Source organism: Phocoena sinus, chromosome 1, assembly GCF_008692025.1.
Source record: "Phocoena sinus isolate mPhoSin1 chromosome 1, mPhoSin1.pri, whole genome shotgun sequence".
NCBI classification, from domain to species: Eukaryota; Metazoa; Chordata; class Mammalia; order Artiodactyla; family Phocoenidae; genus Phocoena; species Phocoena sinus.
Window position 1 is genome coordinate 147,159,720 of NC_045763.1, and position 18,685 is coordinate 147,178,404.

At 48.9% G+C, this 18,685-nt stretch overlaps 2 protein-coding genes across 11 annotated transcripts in view; one reads left to right on the forward strand and one right to left on the reverse strand.

Moving 5' to 3' along the window:
• The window catches only part of KCNH1 (potassium voltage-gated channel subfamily H member 1), a 415,341-nt gene extending 408,044 nt beyond the window's left edge, over nt 1-7,297 (forward strand). For both annotated transcript variants that reach the window (XM_032641744.1, XM_032641753.1), the window contains exon 11: nt 6,088-7,297. In XM_032641744.1, the coding sequence (XP_032497635.1) occupies nt 6,088-6,942 (855 nt within the window). In that variant the 3' untranslated portion in view covers nt 6,943-7,297. The remainder of the gene's footprint in view (nt 1-6,087) is intronic.
• A 7,729-nt stretch (nt 7,298-15,026) lies between these two features.
• HHAT (hedgehog acyltransferase) overlaps nt 15,027-18,685 on the reverse strand; it is a 361,867-nt gene continuing 358,208 nt past the window's right edge. For all 9 annotated transcript variants that reach the window (XR_004347122.1, XM_032614697.1, XM_032614705.1 and 6 more), the window contains one exon: nt 15,027-16,018. Coding sequence is in view for 8 of the 9 variants with exons in the window: in XM_032614697.1 (XP_032470588.1) it covers nt 15,927-16,018 (92 nt within the window). In the remaining variant the exon portion in view is untranslated. The remainder of the gene's footprint in view (nt 16,019-18,685) is intronic.

An 18,685-nucleotide genomic window follows, 5' to 3' on the forward strand; every position in this document is an offset into this window, starting at 1 on the left:
AATGAGGATAAAGACTTTCCCCACCTGCTGGGGCTGCTATGAGGATGTCATGAGATAGCACACATTTAACAAAGTCAAAAATGTAACAAAGTCAGCCCCTCCCACTGGGACTACTACCACAAAGACATCTTTCCCTGGTGGGTGGCCTTTCTGCCTTTGTGTCATTACATGTGCTTCTCCCTGTGTGAGCCCCTTTGCCCAAATCTTTCACCTTTTATTCCCAATTCCAGCTCATCCTTCTAGAATCATCTCACGGGTCGTCCCCACAAAGAATGATACATAATACATTTACTCAGCAACTATTAAATGTCAGGTACTCTTCTTAAGAGTTTACTTATATTATCCAACCTTATCCTCATGATAGCCCTATGAAATCAATAGCTTTATCTGCTTTTACAAAGAAACTGAGGCTTGGGGACCATGATCCCAAGTCTGTCTGGGATCCAAAGCTTGTGCTCATGTTGCACGTGACTCCACTGACTCCGCCCTCCCCCCCCCCCCCCACTCCGGGCACATTTAGCCCCTTGTGCTTCAGCATGTGCCCACATGGAGGACAGCAGAGTGGCAGTGATCTCACCAGTCACCAGCCCTGGGGTTCCGAGTCCCTGGTCAGCAGATCTGGCCTGGGCTGCCTGGGTCAGAATCACCTGGGATCTTGTTGCAAATGCCAGTTTCTGACGCTGCCACGGGAAATTCTCCCTCAGTAGATAACAACACCTCCTCCAGGTGGTTCTGAAGTGCAGCTAGATTTGAGAACTGTTGTTCTGGTCCAGCCAAGCAAGGACATGACTTGCCCGAGGTCACACAGCAGCCAGTCAGCAGCAGAGTTGGGACCACTGTAAGCCTGTGTTCTTTCTACTGTTCTCTGTGTGTTTCAGATTTGGGCCATGCGTCTGAATTCAATTAAAACCAAAATAAATCCCTTTTGGTTTATCTATGGTTTTCTCTGATTCATACGTCAGTCTCTATTTATGCAAACCACTGAGAACTGACATTATGTAAATCTTTTTACTCCCCAGTCTAAGCTCTTTTAAGCAACTGGACTCCCGTTCTCTGTGCTGTCAGAACTCTAGGTGGTCCCTTACCCTCCCGGGGCTGTCTTTCCCCCTACATGTGCTGCAGGGACCCTGTTGCTCAGTGATCCTGAGGGGACTCCTCCCCTTGGTCTGGTCTTAAGGGGGCTTAAGAGGGACTGGGCCCTCCTTAAATGCAACCCAGAAGAGGCAATCGATGGTCCTGACTCACCTCAGCTTCCAGTGGGATTACTTTTTCAGACAAACTTGAAAATAACTGCTCAAGAAGCCCTGCAGATTGAAGAGCCGGGTGTCAATTCAGTTCAGCTCAACAACTGTTTGTTAACGGCCTCCCAGGCTCTAGGCCATTGCTTGCTGAGCCTTCAGAGGAATGTGGAGATAGATGAGTGAGACACAGCAGCCACCTCTGCCCTGGGGCATTCTCTGTCTCCCCATATCCAATCAGTCACGAGCTGCTCAGCATTCAGCATGGGTCTCCCATGCCCAACACATCAGGCACCCCTGTGGGCTGGCAGGACTCTGTCTGGCTAGGGAGGATCCAGACCTATCCCATCAGTGGTGCCTGGACCAGTGTTAGCCTGTGTCTAGGGCTGGACCTCCCCAGTGGGTAATTAGTGGGAGTCCCTGGTAATAACCTCTCCAGACAGACCCTGGCACCTCTCTGTTGATGTGGCCCCTGTCTACGGACTGCTGATGTGAAGAAAGGTGACGTCAAGGCAAGAGCACTGGCCAATACCCTGAAGTTCTGTTTCTGCTTAGCTGTGTGACCTTGAGCAGGCCACCCTACCAACTAAACCCCAGTCTCCTCCACTGTCAGATTGTGGAGGAAGTCCTTGCACACCTCCCAGGAGCTTTAGCTTAAATGAGATGATGCACTTGGGTATGTGGAATATGCTATAAAACACAACACAAAGTACTGTATTATTAAAATCATTAATTGTTCATTCTCAAAGGGACTTTAGAGATGATCTCATCCAGTGGTTTTCATAATGATAGTTCAGGCCACAGAATCCTTTCCTGGGATGAAGTCTTACATTGAAGCCCAATACGTAACAGGAAAATGGAAAGAAAGAAGACCCGGCACAACTCTGCCGGGAGCTGAGGGAGGAGGTTGTCCCGCTGGGTGCGAAGGGGTGGCTTGCTCAGGGCCCAGCAGGGCTGAAATGAGCACTCCCGTCTTCCAATTCCTAGTCCAGGCTCTTCCCATTGACATCGGATTGTCTTCCACAGGAAGATCCAGGTTTACATAAAAGAAAAATTCAAGAGCAGTTGTCCTTAGATCTAAAATACTTGGTCAAATGCCTGGTCACAGCTGCCTCTGGAGATGAAGACTTCTCCAAAACATCAGCGGAAGCTAGTAAGCAGAGGCCTAGACCTCAGACTAGAAAAGCTGTTAGACCACATCAGCTCTGGTCCCCTTGGGGGAATGCTAATTTTACTTGCTGATTCTCAAAGGCAGGCTCAGGCATTTCTGCAGGGCAGAAGGATGTTCCCTGGTTTACCTGCCCATTGGATGAGCCAGTGATGTTCAGGTGGGGCTACCCCAGGCACACAAGGTGACCCTTTAGGAAAAGCCAAGAAGCTTCAGAAGACTCAGCACAGACCCAGACACCCACGTCCCCTCCCCAGGAGAGCCCCAGCCCGTGAGTGCTGAACTGACCCCACTGATGATGTGGCCACAACATCCGAATATGCTGCCCAGGCCAGGCCCCTGGCCCCTGGTCCAGGATTCTGACCCCCATGAGGCATTTGGATTGAAGAGCTCAGTATTTCCACGCCCTCAAGGAAGAGCTACCATTTCCCGTCACACATACCCACCATGGATGCATACTAAGCATTTGTGAGCCTACTGGTATACTTCATACTTCACCGTACAACCGCTTGGTGTAGGAAGTTTGGGGTTGACTCCTCGATATCTGAAGAAGTACTTCCTTTTCTTTAGTCTTGAAACATCTCATTTCCGGTCTCAAGGGCCGCCTGACCTTTGAGGTTGAGAGAGCTGTTAAGAGGACCCTGTGTGTTCTGAGCCAATCCCTTCCTTTTATAACATTATGACCTCTGTGATTGCATCTTTCCAGGTTAAGACATTCTAACATTGATTCATTGGCTTATATTTATCTGTTCTTTTTCTTCATCCATCCTACAGATATTTACCGAGGACCCCCTAGGTGCCAGGTACTTTCTAAGTGCTGGAAATAGCGAACAAAACAGACAATCCCTGCTCTCGTAGGGTAGGTAATAAATCTTTAAAAAGTAAAAGACACAATGTGGCACGCCAAGTACAGTGCTAGACCTGCAGAGAGCCTTCCGAGGGGATAAGGTATGGACGTAAGTAACTGGTATCTTGTTTGGGAATCGTTGCTTGCAAGGAATAGAACCCCACCCAAACGAGCTCAAGTAAAAAGGGGGATATTGATAAGAATCAGATGTCCTTCAGAATAAAGGCAGGACCAGAGCAGTCGGCTCTAAACGCCATCATCTCTCTGGGGTGTATTCACATTGTCATATGTTCTCCCTTCCTCCCTCTTTTTCTCATTCCTCCTCTCTGTCCCACCTTCCTTTCTTATCCCCTTTGCCCCCCGCTCCCTTCTCTAAGAAGGGGTGTGAGTAGGGGAGGCAACAGATGGCATCACTACTACAAGTGGACGCAAGATAGTAATTAGGGCAGAAGAGTGATGTGAGCACAGCAAGGGCCGTTAAGGTTGGGAGGTGGGAGGATGACTTAGAGCTCCATGGAATCAAAGAAGGCTTTCTGGAGGAGGTGCTGTTTGAGTTGGGCCTTGGTGTGAGGAGGATTTGGACTCCTCTTAGAGATCAGGGTCCATTGCCAGAACAGAGAAAGGAGGTGGAAGACTGCCAACTCAGAGCACTGGGAGGACAGAAAAGGTCCTGGTCACTCTACTTATCATCATCCCTCCATCCCTATGATGCCTTCAGTTAGGTTCCTCTTCAGAGTGGATGGGATTCTCCTGAGTGCCATGGCTTGGACCTGCAGGATCCAGACTACAGGAGCACATGGGGTATGGCTGAAAAGGACCTGGGGAGACAGGGTTATGAGATTACATAACCCTGGGCAGGGCAGAAGATGGATAAGGGCAGGGCTGGGAGAAATGCTGTCCAGTGGAGGTCAGAAAGCCACTCACTGGGACCCAAGTAATGTGGCTTGAAGATTTAGCCAGGTGGCAAGAGGGGCGGCTGCTCCGTCCTTCCCACCTGTTAGTGTCAAGTCATCCAGTGACAGAAGCTTTGATGGAGAAGTCACGTGACAGGTGAGCCTCCAGTCTGCTGATTGATCACTGGCACCAAGCACACAATTCAGTGTTTGTTGGGTTCCTCTGTATTTATTGACACTTTATATAAAATGACAACGTTGTCGGTCATATCTGAGAACCTAATGAGTGGTGCCATCTGAGAGCCCCGGGTGGGGTGGGGCGGGGCCTTCCTGGAGGAGGTAGAATTAGTCACATATTACATGTGTCTACAAGTTAAAAAACAAAAAGGCCTTGAAACGGTGGGGACAGGAGGATTCATTTTTAGCGTTCACAGTTAGCCAGTGCTTTCACATAAGTACTCTTCTGTTGGCTTTCCATCAAGTCGGAAAAGGAGGGATTTTTCCCACTTTTGAAGGAGGAAACAGAGACTCAGAAGTTAAGATACCTGTTGAGATCACACAACTAATTGGCAGAGCTGGGACTTAATTCTGTCTGACCCCAAAGCCCAGGCTCTGGGCATGCCAACACATGTGCCTCCCCAAGAGCTGGGGGTCCTGCAGCAAGTCTCTGGGGCAGGTTCTGGGCTGGTCAGAGGCTGCCCACACAGGGCTGTCCAGATTGTGATGGAAAAGCTGCCCCTGTCCCTCCCACAGACCTCTCCTCTACTTCTCAAGGATCTCAATTCCTCTGGTCCCCAAACCAGCATTTACAGTTTAAAAAATGACCTATTGCAGGTTGCTTCTTTCTTACAAGTTCAGGTATGGGATGAGTCAGACATGCCCCTGAGTGTACCTGCTACATGCAACATAAGTCAGAAATTACAGGGCTTTCCCATAATCGGATGTCGGCGCAAGGGAAACCCTGTAATATGTGGCCTACGCTGCACTCAGATCCAGAGTCTTGAGACGGTATTGTTGGCTGCTGTCCATCCACTGCATGAAGCATTGTCATCGTCAGGAAGAACTTGTTGGACGTTGGATGGGTCTGGGGCTTAACTGCTTGAGCACAAGTGTCTTGGAGGAGACCTATCTGTTATGTGACATTTAGCCACTCTGAGCCTTGATCTCCTCTTCTCTAAAATGGGGATAACAATATGTGTCCCTGTGACTTTACAGTGTCGTCGTAAGAAATACACGAAGTAACATTAAGGTCACGGGGCCTTTCTTCTCCCGTGAGCTCCCTCACGACAGGGAGGGCTTCTATGTGAGAACAGCGTGTACTTTTCACAGCCAACTGCATTCACTTAGGGTCCAGATCTGCAGATGACAAGGGCAGCCTTAGCCGTCACCCTGCCTGGGAACTCGGCTGAACTTTCTTGCCCTGGACTGTGGTGTAGAACTTCAGTGCATCAGAATCACCGGGGGAGCCTTTTAAGTTACAGATTCAAGGGCTTCCCATCTGGTGACTTTTAGTGCAGTAGGTCTGAGGTGGGGTCAGAGAAATGATTTTTGAAAAGCTTACCAGGTGATACTGAATTGCAGGCCAGAAAGGGTTAAAGGGGACCCAGGCTCAGAGGCCAGGACAGGCTCCTTGGAGGAGGCCACTTGGCATCTCCAACCTCTAGGCCTGTAGAGATGGAGAGGTTGGGGGTTTGTTTCTGTTGAAGAGGATGACAGCAGGAGTCAATTCCTTGCTGTTGGAGAGGTGGGAACGAGGGTCAGCAAAGGAAAGTGATGGCAGTCACTGAGCAAGGACCTGGAGGTCTTGCAGGGATGTGACTGGACTGTGAGCCCCCTCCCTTAAGGCTGGAGCAGGACACCAGGCCTGTGATGGGCAGAGGGGCCGAGCTTCGCTGATGCCACAGCTGGGTTAACAGGACGTGTCATTCTGTCTCCCTCCAGATCGTGTTCCGGAAGATCAGCGATGTGAAACGGGAGGAGGAAGAGCGCATGAAACGGAAGAACGAGGCCCCCCTGATCTTGCCGCCGGACCACCCTGTCCGGCGGCTCTTCCAGAGGTTCCGACAGCAGAAGGAGGCCAGGCTGGCCGCGGAGAGGGGCGGCCGGGACCTGGACGACCTGGATGTGGAGAAGGGCAGCATCCTCACCGAGCACACCCACCACGGCCTGGTGAAGGCCAGCGTCGTCACCGTCCGCGAGAGCCCTGCCACGCCCGTGGCCTTCCCTGCGGCCGCCGCATCCACAGGGCTGGACCACGCCAGGCTGCAGGCGCCGCCGGGGGCCGACTGCCTGGGCCCCAAGGCCGGCGGGGGTGACTGGGCCAAGCGCAAGGGCTGGGCCCGCTTCAAGGACTCCTGTGGGAAGGCTGAGGACTGGAGCAAGGTGTCCAAGGCCGAGTCCATGGAGACGCTCCCCGAGAGGACAAAGGCGAGTGGTGAGGCCACGCTCAAGAAGACAGACTCGTGTGACAGCGGCATCACCAAGAGCGACCTGCGTCTGGACAGCGTGGGCGAGGCCAGGAGCCCCCAGGACCGGAGCCCCATCTTGGCCGAGGTCAAGCATTCGTTCTACCCCATCCCTGAGCAGACACTGCAGGCCACCGTCCTGGAGGTGAAACACGAGCTGAAGGAGGACATCAAGGCCTTGAACACCAAAATGACGAACATTGAGAACCAGCTCTCTGAGATACTCAGGATATTAACTTCCAGAAGATCCTCTCAGTCTCCTCAGGAGCTGTTTGAAATATCGAGGCCCCAGTCCCCAGAATCAGAGAGGGACATTTTTGGAGCGAGCTGAGAGGTCTGCTGAAAAAAGAAAAAAAAAAAACAAGTCGAAGACAAAACACCCTATACCCTCCTGCCCTATAGACATCACCTCTACCACACACACCTACATGACCAACAACTTTCAAAGTAGCCTCTTCCCGACAGAAAATCCAAGTGGGACCAGTCGCTTAGGCACGCTCTCTCCTTTTCTCTATCTGGGGGAAGATCCGGGAAGAGGACTGTGCCACCACCCTGCAAGATGGCAACTGCACCTGAACCGTCTTTGCACAATTTTGGAAGAAGAGGCACGCCATCTAGAGGGTATTTTCCTCCATTTTAAATTTTTTACTGCCATGATATTTGTAAAAGATGAAAACTACCAGGAAAGAACAGCAGCCATTGGGGATTGGTGGGAGAGCACCGAGAACCCCTCGTGTATATTACCACGCTGGGCTCCTTCGCCAGGACCGCCGGAGACTGTGGTGGGCACAGGGAGTTCCCAGCATTCCCTGCCCTTGGACAGCCTGTGTCTGAGGTCACCGTCTATTTCCCTACTGTAGTCATTTGTAACAAGCTCGGGACAGGGGGAGCTTGAGGGACAGGGAGGGGAGGGTAGAGCCTTTCGACTTTCTGTCTCTGACGGTTAAGGCCGAAAAGCAGCTGAGGTGCTTTGGGTGCCTCCTGTAGACACTTAGAGCCGGGAATCTTCAGGTCTCCTTTCCCAAGAGAAATGAGCCAAGTGTAAGAGCTGGAGAGGGGCGGTGGCGATCCAGAGGTTCTCTGGGCTATGGTCTGCACCCTGCTCCTATAGGATAGTGGAAGGGGAGGGCCCTGGAGGCCCCGGATGAATCTCTGGCTCCGCTCCATGCCACTGGCCTCATCACACAGGCCCTTTGCTTCTTTTCCTTCTTGACCTCTTCCCAAGTGTTCCTGTGGCATTCCTCAGGGTATGGGGCATCGGCAGGAAGGGTGATGAGCCCAGATTTGCTTTATTAGCAAAGCAGACACACACACATGACCTCAGAAAAATGATTGTAGCGAGTGCTGTGTTTCTATTATGACTCTTGTTGGGATTGCCCTAGAGAAGTTTGTATTTTGTCCACGGCATGGGTTCATTCTAGGACACTCGGGAGCCGTGCTTGGCCTTATTTTTAAGCTAATCTCTTTATCTCATACTAAAGTCAGTAGGACTTCAAGAGAAACCATGAGATTGCAGGGCTGTGATTGTAGTGGCTTCAGGAGCTGGGAAAAGAGAAAGAGGCAGGAGTTTCCAGACTGTCTCTGTAAAGTGATGGAGAGAGGTGGCTGCGGGACAGTGGTCCACGAGGAAGGTCTGAGCTTAGAATGATGATCACGGAGCCACCTATGGGCCATCCAGGTCCCTATGCCATGATGCTCGGGACTGTCCACTGCCTCACAGTCCCCTGGGTTCAGGTTATTCGTGTGCTTGGGCTCCTTTCAGTGGTGTCTGAGAAAGGAAAGAGATCTCTCCCAGACAAAGTGGAGAAGAGGGGTCAGGACCCTAAAAATTGATAAGTAAGATTGGAAGTTCAGCTCTAAAAACTCAGCTTTGAGAGAGTGAAATTAGGAGTGCAGGTGATCTGGAATGATTAGTGACAGCATGGAATCGTCTAGGGCACTGACCTTCTGCACATGTGATGCTGTGGCAATCCCGTCCTTAGCACCTCTGCCTGGCATTGCTTTGCAGTAGAGATTCTGGATCCCAAAGTTGATGTCCCTCAGTACTGAAGGGAACCTGACAGGTCAGGGCCTGCCCTACCAAAGATATCTAGTGTTTCTGAAAGCTTCCTGTCTGAGCCTACCCACTCTCTTTAGTCCTGCTCAGTGGCCATGGCATGACCCAGGACTTGGACCTCAGTTGTCTGTACAAGAGTGCGGCTGTCCTCTCCTGGCTGCCAGGGTTGGCACAGACAGCCTTGGGGAGCAGAGTCTGAAAGGTCAACGTGAGGGTCCTTCCCCAGAGGCCCCACACACTCATGCAGCTTCTTCCGCGACTCTTACAGCGGTGCTCCGATGCTTCCCGAGGCTGAGACATTATTGGATTCAGCCTCAGATGGCAGCATACAAAGAAGAAGTGAAATTTCCCAGGGCCGAGAGTCATGACTGTTAATGACTCTGGGTAAGCCGTGGGGCTTTCAGCCTCTTTAACTTGAGAAGCTGCCAACTAGTCTTCGGAGCTGAGGCTCTAAAATATCTGGACTCCCATCATCTGCTAGCTGCCCCTGAATCGTTCCAGTGTGCCATTCCTTAAACAGGCTCATCAACCTGCTTCCGGAGTTTAGGACTCACCACTTGTAAGGCGGGGCGAGGGCCCTGATAACTGCAACATCCAACTTCAGAAGCACCTGCCCAGCACCCCGCAGGCCCTTCCCTCCAGCTCTGCCTGAGGGGTACAGGTGTCTATTAAGAAATGTCCCCCCAGCTGGTTCTGAGGGGCAAAGATGCTAATGTGTGAGGCTTTGAAGTCCAGACCTGTTTTGGGGGGAAAATAATGCTTCGTGAATGTACTGCTTGATCAACTCCTAGGATTCAAACTGGGCTAGTGATGAGAAACCCGGATCTGCTCATCTTGGGGTCGCAGGGCCTGCAACCCATGCTCCTGGGGGTGACAGCGCACCACAGGTATGGCTGTATATGCTTTTATTCTTCTCCCCTTAAGGATTTAAGGATTTTAGGGATTTTTGCTATAATGGTTTTCTCTGGGAAAAAAACAAAAACAAAACATTTTTAAATGAGCCAAACCTTCTTTCCTTGCATTTTTATGACATGCACTTGGCCGTGGGCTGCTTCGTACTAACTACCTACCTACACCCTTGCCCAGATGCCGCTCTGGCTTCCCAAGCAAGAACCACGAGCTTCAGATACCACTGACTCAGCCTTCCACTTATAAACCGTTATCTGGTGGCTGAAGAGAGATTAGGGAAACAAAAGGTATTTGGGTATTGGACCCAACCTTTAGACTTTAGAAAAGTTACGCTGAGAGATGTAGATTTACCTGAGCTATTTTTTTCTTTTCGAGGGAAGGGGACATGCCGTTATAGCATTGCAGAGTGATTGCTGGTTACTTGATCTCTTACATCAGTTCCTTACCTTGAATGTCATTCATAGGGAGGTTCCATTTCCCAGAGTACCCTAACAGACAGGCTGTTTAGAGTAGGAGGTCCTGCCCCTACCACTTGGTTGGTTGCTGAACATGGCCACTCCCACCCCTGCCCCCACCTTGGCTGGAGGTGTGGGAGTGAGGGGTGAGTCGGTGAAATAAGGCAGTCAACAAGATGGAGTGCTTGTTCTTGGTGGAGGCGCCATCTCCAGCAATGACTGCTCCCGTTCCATATACCTACAAAGGCTCCCCCACTGGCTATGACGAGAGTCCCATAGGAAGTAATGGGAGGCAGCCATCTGGTTGAGAAGCCTTGGTCCAGTTCACAGTCTTGGTATCTCCACCTTCATCCATCCCCTTCCCTCGCACTCACACCCCCTGGCTTGATTCTTTCTAAGACTTTTCTTTATATTCTGGACCTCAGATTAAATCTGTGGGCAAAGGGTTTGTAGCTCGTGGTAGGCAGCCAATGGCTTCTAAAAACTCTGATGCTACAGCAACATGGGCCCTAGCATTTCAAGGCTGTTCCCGTTTCTTGTTATTCCAATTCCTGGGCTTGTTTTACCCTCAGCCTTCTAGATCATCCTCTGCACTGCTGCTGGTCCTGGAATCCTCTTTCAGAAGTGGAGTTAGCTAGCACAGCTCAGAGTAAAAATGCACCCCATCACACCACCCCATCCAGCGACCTTCCTCTCCTGAATCCTTAGGTGGGAGGGGAAAGCATTAAGCCAGCTGTTAAGCTTTGTGCCCAAGCCTGTGGGGAGTGAATGAATGCCTTCGAAATAACCAGGTAGGTGTAGGAAGAGCCTCGTCTCCCCTTGCTGCCCTGACCACCAGTTAGCACATGCACCCTCTGGGAAATTTTAGGAGCCCTGGTGGACGTACAAGTGGATGTGCGCTCGATGCATAGGTTGTACAGTGTTTTGCAATAAAGATGTTTAGCCTTAAGACCCTTGAATGGCACTCCAACTGTGATGGAGCCGCCAACACTCTTTCCTCTCCTCCCTCCTCATGTAGTGTTGCTTAAAGAGGAGGCCCACTGAGGGCGCACTCAGGCCCCTGGACGGCCTCTCTTCTGTCACTCCATCATTGTACTGCCTTCTTTCTCGCTTCGATAAAAATTACCTTCACCAGCTCTCGTGCCCTCCAACTGGACGAGATTTCACTGTCCTCCCAGCAGTAGCTGCGGCCATCAGAGACAGCACCATTTTCTCACCCATCATGTTCATGTTGAGATGTTTTCATTTCCACCCCCTCACAGTTCAAAAGAATCAATGTGAACTTGCCTCCTGCTTAAATTAGTTTCAAATGAAACTTCATTCTCATGCGAGCATATCAGACTTATTCGGGAACCTTTAGAACTGGACTTGAATACACTCCAGGTGCCGGACCGGTGGGTGCCCTCCCCGCCCACCATTAAACTTTCCTTAGAGCCACTGTCTCTTTATCTGTGACTTCTGAGTCAGCCAACAGATCCATTAGTTGTTCAATGAGACGTTCACGGATCTTGTATCAGGATATGAACTGCTTTTATGCAAAGAAAGATGCAAACCCGCCCCCCCCCCCCCCCCACGATGAATGTATTCTCAATATTCAGACGCCGTATTAGTGCATCTGTTGGAGACTGCCCACATCTGACATCTCACTGACACTGCGAGGACACTTCTACTCACGAGCAGTTCGTCATCCTGGGGCTCCTCCTTGTATCAACACTCTTGCCATTGAGTCCTGCCAAATCCTTCATTGGATTTTTCTTCTTCCTTTGCATCTGTCACTTTGTCCACAGGAGCATGAATCAACAGACGTGCAAACGAGCTGAGACTACTCGTGTGGTCAGCTGAGTACGCTGACAGAACACTGCGTGACTGCAGCCTGGGGATGGTAAGAGGGACAGGTGGGCCCCTCCATTGATATTCCCTTCTCAACATTTTTAAACAAGCACAAATGATATTTGTTAAAAAAAAAAGTTTAATTTTATTTATTATGGTAATAAAACTATTTTATACATGATCATACATGATTGCTTTTGCCTTGCCTTTTATAGAATTTCCGGGCATTGAATTGGGTGTTCGCACCTAAGATGATGACAGAACAAGGTGGTACTTTCTAGTCCTTTTCAAGAGCCCGGGGAGCTCTCATTTGGATAGCACCTGTAACTCCGGTTTTCGGAGAACTTAAAATTCTAGAGACACCGAGATTGTGTGTCAGTCAAAGTACTGCATAGCAAGAGAATGGTTGTGAAGGAGCTTCACCATGTGATCTTGAAATAGAGCTGTATCTGCTATACAAATGTACAGAGATGCCCTCCAAACCTGGCATCACTGGAAAATTGTGGTACAACACACTGATTGAACACAGAACTGAAGCTGACCTCCCACCTAGAACCGAACTTTTTAATCTTTCTTGAACAATTTGGATTAACATTTGTGTACTCGTGCTTTGCTGCCTTTTAAAACATACATACTGTCAAAAACTTTACTCTTTCTTTTTGGAATGACTCAGCGTCAACAGTATGAGTTCCGATCTGTGCTTTAATTCACTAATCGTCACAGAAGCCATTAAGGTAGAGGACCGCGTGTCCCTAAGCTAGTCCTGTACACCAGCACTGTTTCAGTTCTGCTGTGGTTTGAACAGCTATTGCTTCCCGCTCATGGCAAGAGTCTCCACGATACTGCCAACACGAGTTCTTATTTCATACTAACGGACTACATTTCAAAAATGGCGCTTTTCTTCTCATAGACAGTACAACTTAGGGATGAGGAATCTGTGATCTGCAAGCCGTATTCAGGCCTCTGCTTGACTTCATAGGGCCACAGTATAAATCTAGTATTTTTGATGACTTTCTCCCCACACCCTATTATGTTTTTACATTGCAGAAGAGCATAATAAAACTATTTTAAGGGTGATATTTTTTTAAATTCCAAATGGTTGATGTTCATTTCAAAAGTCCCACCTAACAAAGCACTAAACATATTGTACTCTTTAGATATCCTCAACGATGAAAAAAAAATCTTTCTTTGTGACTACGATTTTTATAATTAGTCAAAAGGACTAAGCAACACAGAGCCAAGTAACAGATACTACATTTTGGATGACAAATGGGTTTCAACAATAAAAAAGAGGGATTTTGTTGGTTGGTTTTAAAATAAAACAGTTACCCTGAAGAAGGGCCTCAGAGAGGCATCTCACCATGCACTGAGAGAGGCCAGGACCGTCAAGGTAATCTGGTTTCTCCACAGTTGGCCTTTCTGTATGGATGTATTCTGGTACATGTGCTAGAAAAGAAACTCATTGTATTATGGTTAATTTGTTATACTTAATCAGTAATTATATTGTTCCCTTAAATAAGCAACGAGCAGTCTCAGTTTCTCTAAGGGGAAACCCCCTCCCACTAAATTACTGTTCTCCCAATATGCAGATTATACAAGTATATATATGACTGATATATTTTCTTTCTAAGTCTGCAGGATTTAGTAGAATAAAAGGCTTCTGCTGTCACTTCTCAAATAAATTAATCTGAGGAAATAACGAAATAAACACTTCTCAGTCTTCTTGCACGGTCCCAAGAACTAGTCAAAATGACCAATATTTTGCTGTCCTTCAGATGTTTTACCTGCCTCCTTGGGGCTCATCGTGACGATCATGCTCGGAGCCCTCCGGTTTGCTCACAGAGCTAGGTTGGAGTCGGAGGATCCTGGGGCGAGAAGTGATCTTGGGATCTGTCTAGCTGTTTCCCTTCCCTGTGCTTGAAGTGGCCCAGGGCTGATAACTATGGAAAGTGACGCATCGGACGCACCTCAGCTGGAACTGCTCTGCCTGCTCAGACACCTCGGGAGTCTCTCATTCAAAGGAACTCCAAGATTTGAGCTCATGTGCATGAAAAGAGACATCATTTTCATATTACAGTTGGAGAAAAGCAAGAGGTTAAAGAAAACACTGGTCCTGGATAATCCACACATTGTGTAACCAGGCCTCAAATATATAGCTAAAGACAGTAATCATTTACTCATTCCTGAGAACCACTCTAAATCACAGAATAGCTTGAAAGAAATTCAGGGCTGTTACTTTCAAATATATTCACTGACTCTTCCAATGTAGTTTAACGAGCAAATAAGCCTATTTGTTTTTATATAAATGGCGTCTCTGAAGAGCTGAAAATATTCTGCACTGTTTGTATATGCGCATATGCATTAGACATTTCCCTGCAATCATCTTCACACTACTTTTTCCCCTGTAAACTTCAGCCAAGAGGGTTCTGGCTGACCACAAATCTTGAATGTGTTAAGAGTCCATGAAGTTTTACTGTGTTCATTTGACGGCTCAATCTTCCTCAACTTCATCCCCACCTTAAGACTTCGCAGCACCTTGGACTCACCTGCCTGTCTCCCCGCCCCCCCCCCCCCCCCCCCCCGTCCTTTACCAAGGCAGCTGCCGAGGCGACTGCTGCCCTGGTCTGCCTGCCTCCCTCCAGCCTCTGTCCTTTGCTGCAGCGAACACGGTGTGTACCCCTCCCTGGCATCCATGGCTGGTCCCCTCCCAACTCTCTTCCGAGCAGAGTGGCTAGGAAGAAAGCACGTCGGCAAAATGGTCCTGCACCAGGAGTTTAAACCTCGTTGAGCTAATAACCACAGCCCGGACACAAGGACAACAGCAAATGACTAACGGGAGACAGCGGGGCCCAGAACAGGTCCAGGTGCACCTTTCACTCAATGACGATGAATTCATGTGCTTGAGATGTTCTATTTTCCCATAATTGGGTACACTCTGGATTCAAATTTTGAAACTGCTTCACTTACCCTCTTGCCCCCTCAGAAGAAAAAAATCCAAAGCCACACAGAAGTATTCTGAATTATCTACCACTTGGGGCCATTAGTGGCCTGTCAGCATCTTTCCAGAAGAGTGAATAATTCAGAATTAGGTACGTGTGTTTTGATTTTAAACATTTTCCTCAAAAAATATTCAAAACAATTTTACAAAAATATGAATTACCTGTGTGATACAAAAGGCTCCATTTTATTGGAAACAAAACAAAACAAGGTAAACCACAGAGTGTAAACCGCTCAGTGGGAAGATGACTGCTGAGACTTGTGTGAAGAGAGGAGAGACCACAGGAAGTCATCTTTACCCTCTATGACTTGCCTGATAGCACCTGTCTGTGATACACTATTCCTTGGTTTTTAAATTCTGCTTCTTTATTGGGAAAGAGTTAACTGTCAGGTAGGGGAACTGCCATGTTTATACTTCTCTGCAAATCTAGGGAAGAAGCAGCCAAATGTAGATCCGCTCAAGTAACAGCTCTCCTTGGGTACTGACTCCTTGCAATGCCACAGAACACATTCAGTCTTCTCTGACCCGGTAATTAGAAACACCTCCCTGGCTTTGTGGCTTTGTCACCTCCCTGCTGAGGAGCTGAAGTGTGAAGCTGAACCCAGGGCTGGTTCTACAGACTACACTGCAGGACATGGGGAAGGGGACACTCGAATGCCACTGACCCAACATGTTTCAGAAATACCGCCCAGGGGAGGACAGGCCTATCACTAATGAGAATTTCTATGCCTCAGTCAAGAAATGTCTATTACATTTCATTCTTGGTAAAGGAGAAAGAACCTAAAGGGCCCTTGGGACTGGATTCTGGATCACGTCACCATGTGCAGCTAGGCAAGACACTTTACTGCTTTGGACCCCAGCTTACTCAACAGGAAGGCTGGGAAGATGATCTCTAAGTTCCCAAAGTTATGAGAGCTCAAGCTTCCAGTCTTGGAGTGAGGTAACTTCGACAAAAGATGAGCAGATCAGGCACTGCTCCCCTGGAGGTTACCTTGAGGTGCAAGGTCAGGGTGAAGCAATATTTGTCTTGGAAGCCAGCCAAAAGGGCTGACCGGGGCCCAGCGCCATTAGTTCACGGAGTATGTCTGGGCCCAGGCAATGCCCACGTGGGAGTAGCAGTACAGGAATCCCAGGACAGAGAGGGTCACACACGGCCAGCCTGCAGGGGGAGGACAGAGATAAGAGGATGGTTAGGAATGTCTGGGGCAGGACCTCCCACCGGTCCAAACTGTCCCCTTTGGAGAAGGCAACTCAGGAAACAACGTGGGCCTCCGTTTATGCGTTAAGACACATGCCTCCTAGAAAGTCTGTACTAACTGGAACACCAGCAAGTTGATCCCTATGTCCCCAATGGGAATGGGTCAGCATAAAATGAGGGGGTGCACTATAGCACATGCAAATTACGTTGAGAAACAGGACAAGCTTTTAAAGAATACATGTTTAGAAGACTAACGTAGTTAATAATCAAAAAAGATGAAACATCCATGAGACCCATAGCAAATCTCAAAAATGTACATTGACCGTCATATTGAATTGAGTGCCGTCTGCCAGCACACAGAAGAGGGCCTACGTTAAACATTCAGTTTCAAAAGTCAAAGCTTTTAGTGGTTCCTTCTACAAGTACTTGTCTTAGAATATCTGACGTTGTTTTCTTCTTTTTTAAAAAATAACAGCCCTCTCTGCTCCTTGTTACTTAACGATCTCCATGTCTTCTACATGTTTCACTTATTCAAACACTGGGGGCCTGGGGAGCCAGAGGTGCTGTGGAATGCCAAAATAGAAAGATTTGGTCCTGTGTCCAAGGTGCTCTCACTTCAGTGTGGAAAAGACAAACACCCTCCGGTGGGATTTACAAGCCATGTAACGTGTGCTAGGTAATGATGTGTACAGAGCACATTTAAACTGCACCATGGGGGATGAGCAAGAGATGTCAGATGGAAAGGAACCAGGGACAAGCTACCAGAGAGACCACTTGACGTGTGACCATAATGGGGTCATCCAAGGAACAGGGATCATGTGATGTGACTACTGCACAGGGAGGGACGGGCAGGGTAGGGACAGAAGTAGGAGGAGGGAAGCCACTGAGGGTGATTATAACTCTGGCAGGCTCTCTCCTTGCTAAGTCAACCATTAGTTACTATTATTAATCTGACATAGGTTCAGTCAATATAGCATAGTGGTTAAGTGCAGTTGCTGAAGTGGAACTGGACACAAGTTCAAATCCTGGCTCTGCCACTTGCCAGCTGTGTGACCTTGAGCCACTTAAGGAATCTCAAACGTAAAACTAGGAGGGATAGAGCAACTTACTGAATAGTGTCTTTAGAAGGTGCCACGGACTGAATTGTGTACTCACTCCTCAATTCATATGTTGAAGCCCTAACCCTCAGTGTGATGGTACTTGGAGGTGGGGCCTTTGGGAGGTAAATAGGTTGAGATGAGGTCATGAGGGTAGGGCTCTCATGATGGGATTAGTGCCCTTATAAGAAGAGATACCAGAGACCTGGCTTCCTCTCTCTCTATGGCCTATAAGGACACAGAGAGAAGGCAGCCATCTGCAAGTCAGGAAGAGAGTCCTCACCAAGAACAAAACCATCAACCAACAAAACTTTGATCTTGGATTTTCCAGCTTCCAGAGAAATAAATGTCTGTTGTTTAAGCCACCCAGTCTGTGGTATGTTGTGATGGCAGCCTGAGCTAAGATACAACAATTGTGTGAAATGATGTAAAGACCTGCACGGTGCCTGGCCCATGGTGGAACACTAAAGAAAGGTAGTGATGTAATAGTGGTATTGAGAGGGTACAGAAGTCTTTCTGCACCAAGATTAGAGTGACAACAGGGAGAGCAAGCCCTGGTCTTCCTCCTAACTCCTGCCTTCCCCTTGCTCCTGGGACTGGGTTGGCACAGTGTTTTCCCAGGCCCTGAAGGCAAGAGAAGAAAGGGCAGCAGAGGAGGCCCAACAGCCTGGCTCTAGGACCAGTCCTGCAGTCCCACCTCCCGTCTGCTAGTCGGCCAGGCTAAGAGTTTCCTATACCTGCTGGAACAAATTACCACAGACTTAGTGGCTTCAAAGAAGAGAAATTTATTCTCTCACACTTTTGGAGGCCAGAAGTCTGAAATCAAGGTGTTGGCAGAGCTCCCCTCTGTCTGAACGCTCTGGGGGAGGATGCTTCCTTGCCTCTTCCAGTTTCTGGTGACCCCAGGCCTTCCTTGGCTTATGGAAGCCTTCTTCCCTGTCTCCTCTTCTCTAATAAGGACACGACCAGTCATTGGATATAGGGTCCACCCTAAATCCAGGATAATTTTTTTCTCAAGATCCTTAACGAATTATACCTGCAAAGACCCTATTTCCAAACGAAGCCACATTCTGAGGTTCTATGTACATACGAATTTTGTGGGTGCTATTCAGCTCAGTACAGCCAGGTACTTTTTCAAGCTTCAAGACAGACCCATCCTGCCTGGAGGCACCCTCAGATCCCTCACCCCTGTGGCTCAGACACAGATGCCAGGGGACCTTTCAACACCTGGTCCTCAGGTGCCTCAGGGAGCAGGAAGAGGGGAGGGGGCTTCGGGTGCAGGAGGCGAACCCAGACTTCAGCTGTGTTTAGGGTAAGCCATCAGCACGTGTTTGGTAAACACAGAAACCAGAGGCTGGCTGCGGAAGTGGGAGAATGGGGATGTTTCATTTACACAAAGCTGGGCCTGGGGCATGGCACAGCTGTGCTTGGCCCCGAGGCTGTCAAGGGACATCCCTGTGAAAGCTTCTGCCCGGCACACAGAACTGCAAGGAGCCCTGCCCAGGGGTAAGGCATATACGTGTTCAGTCTG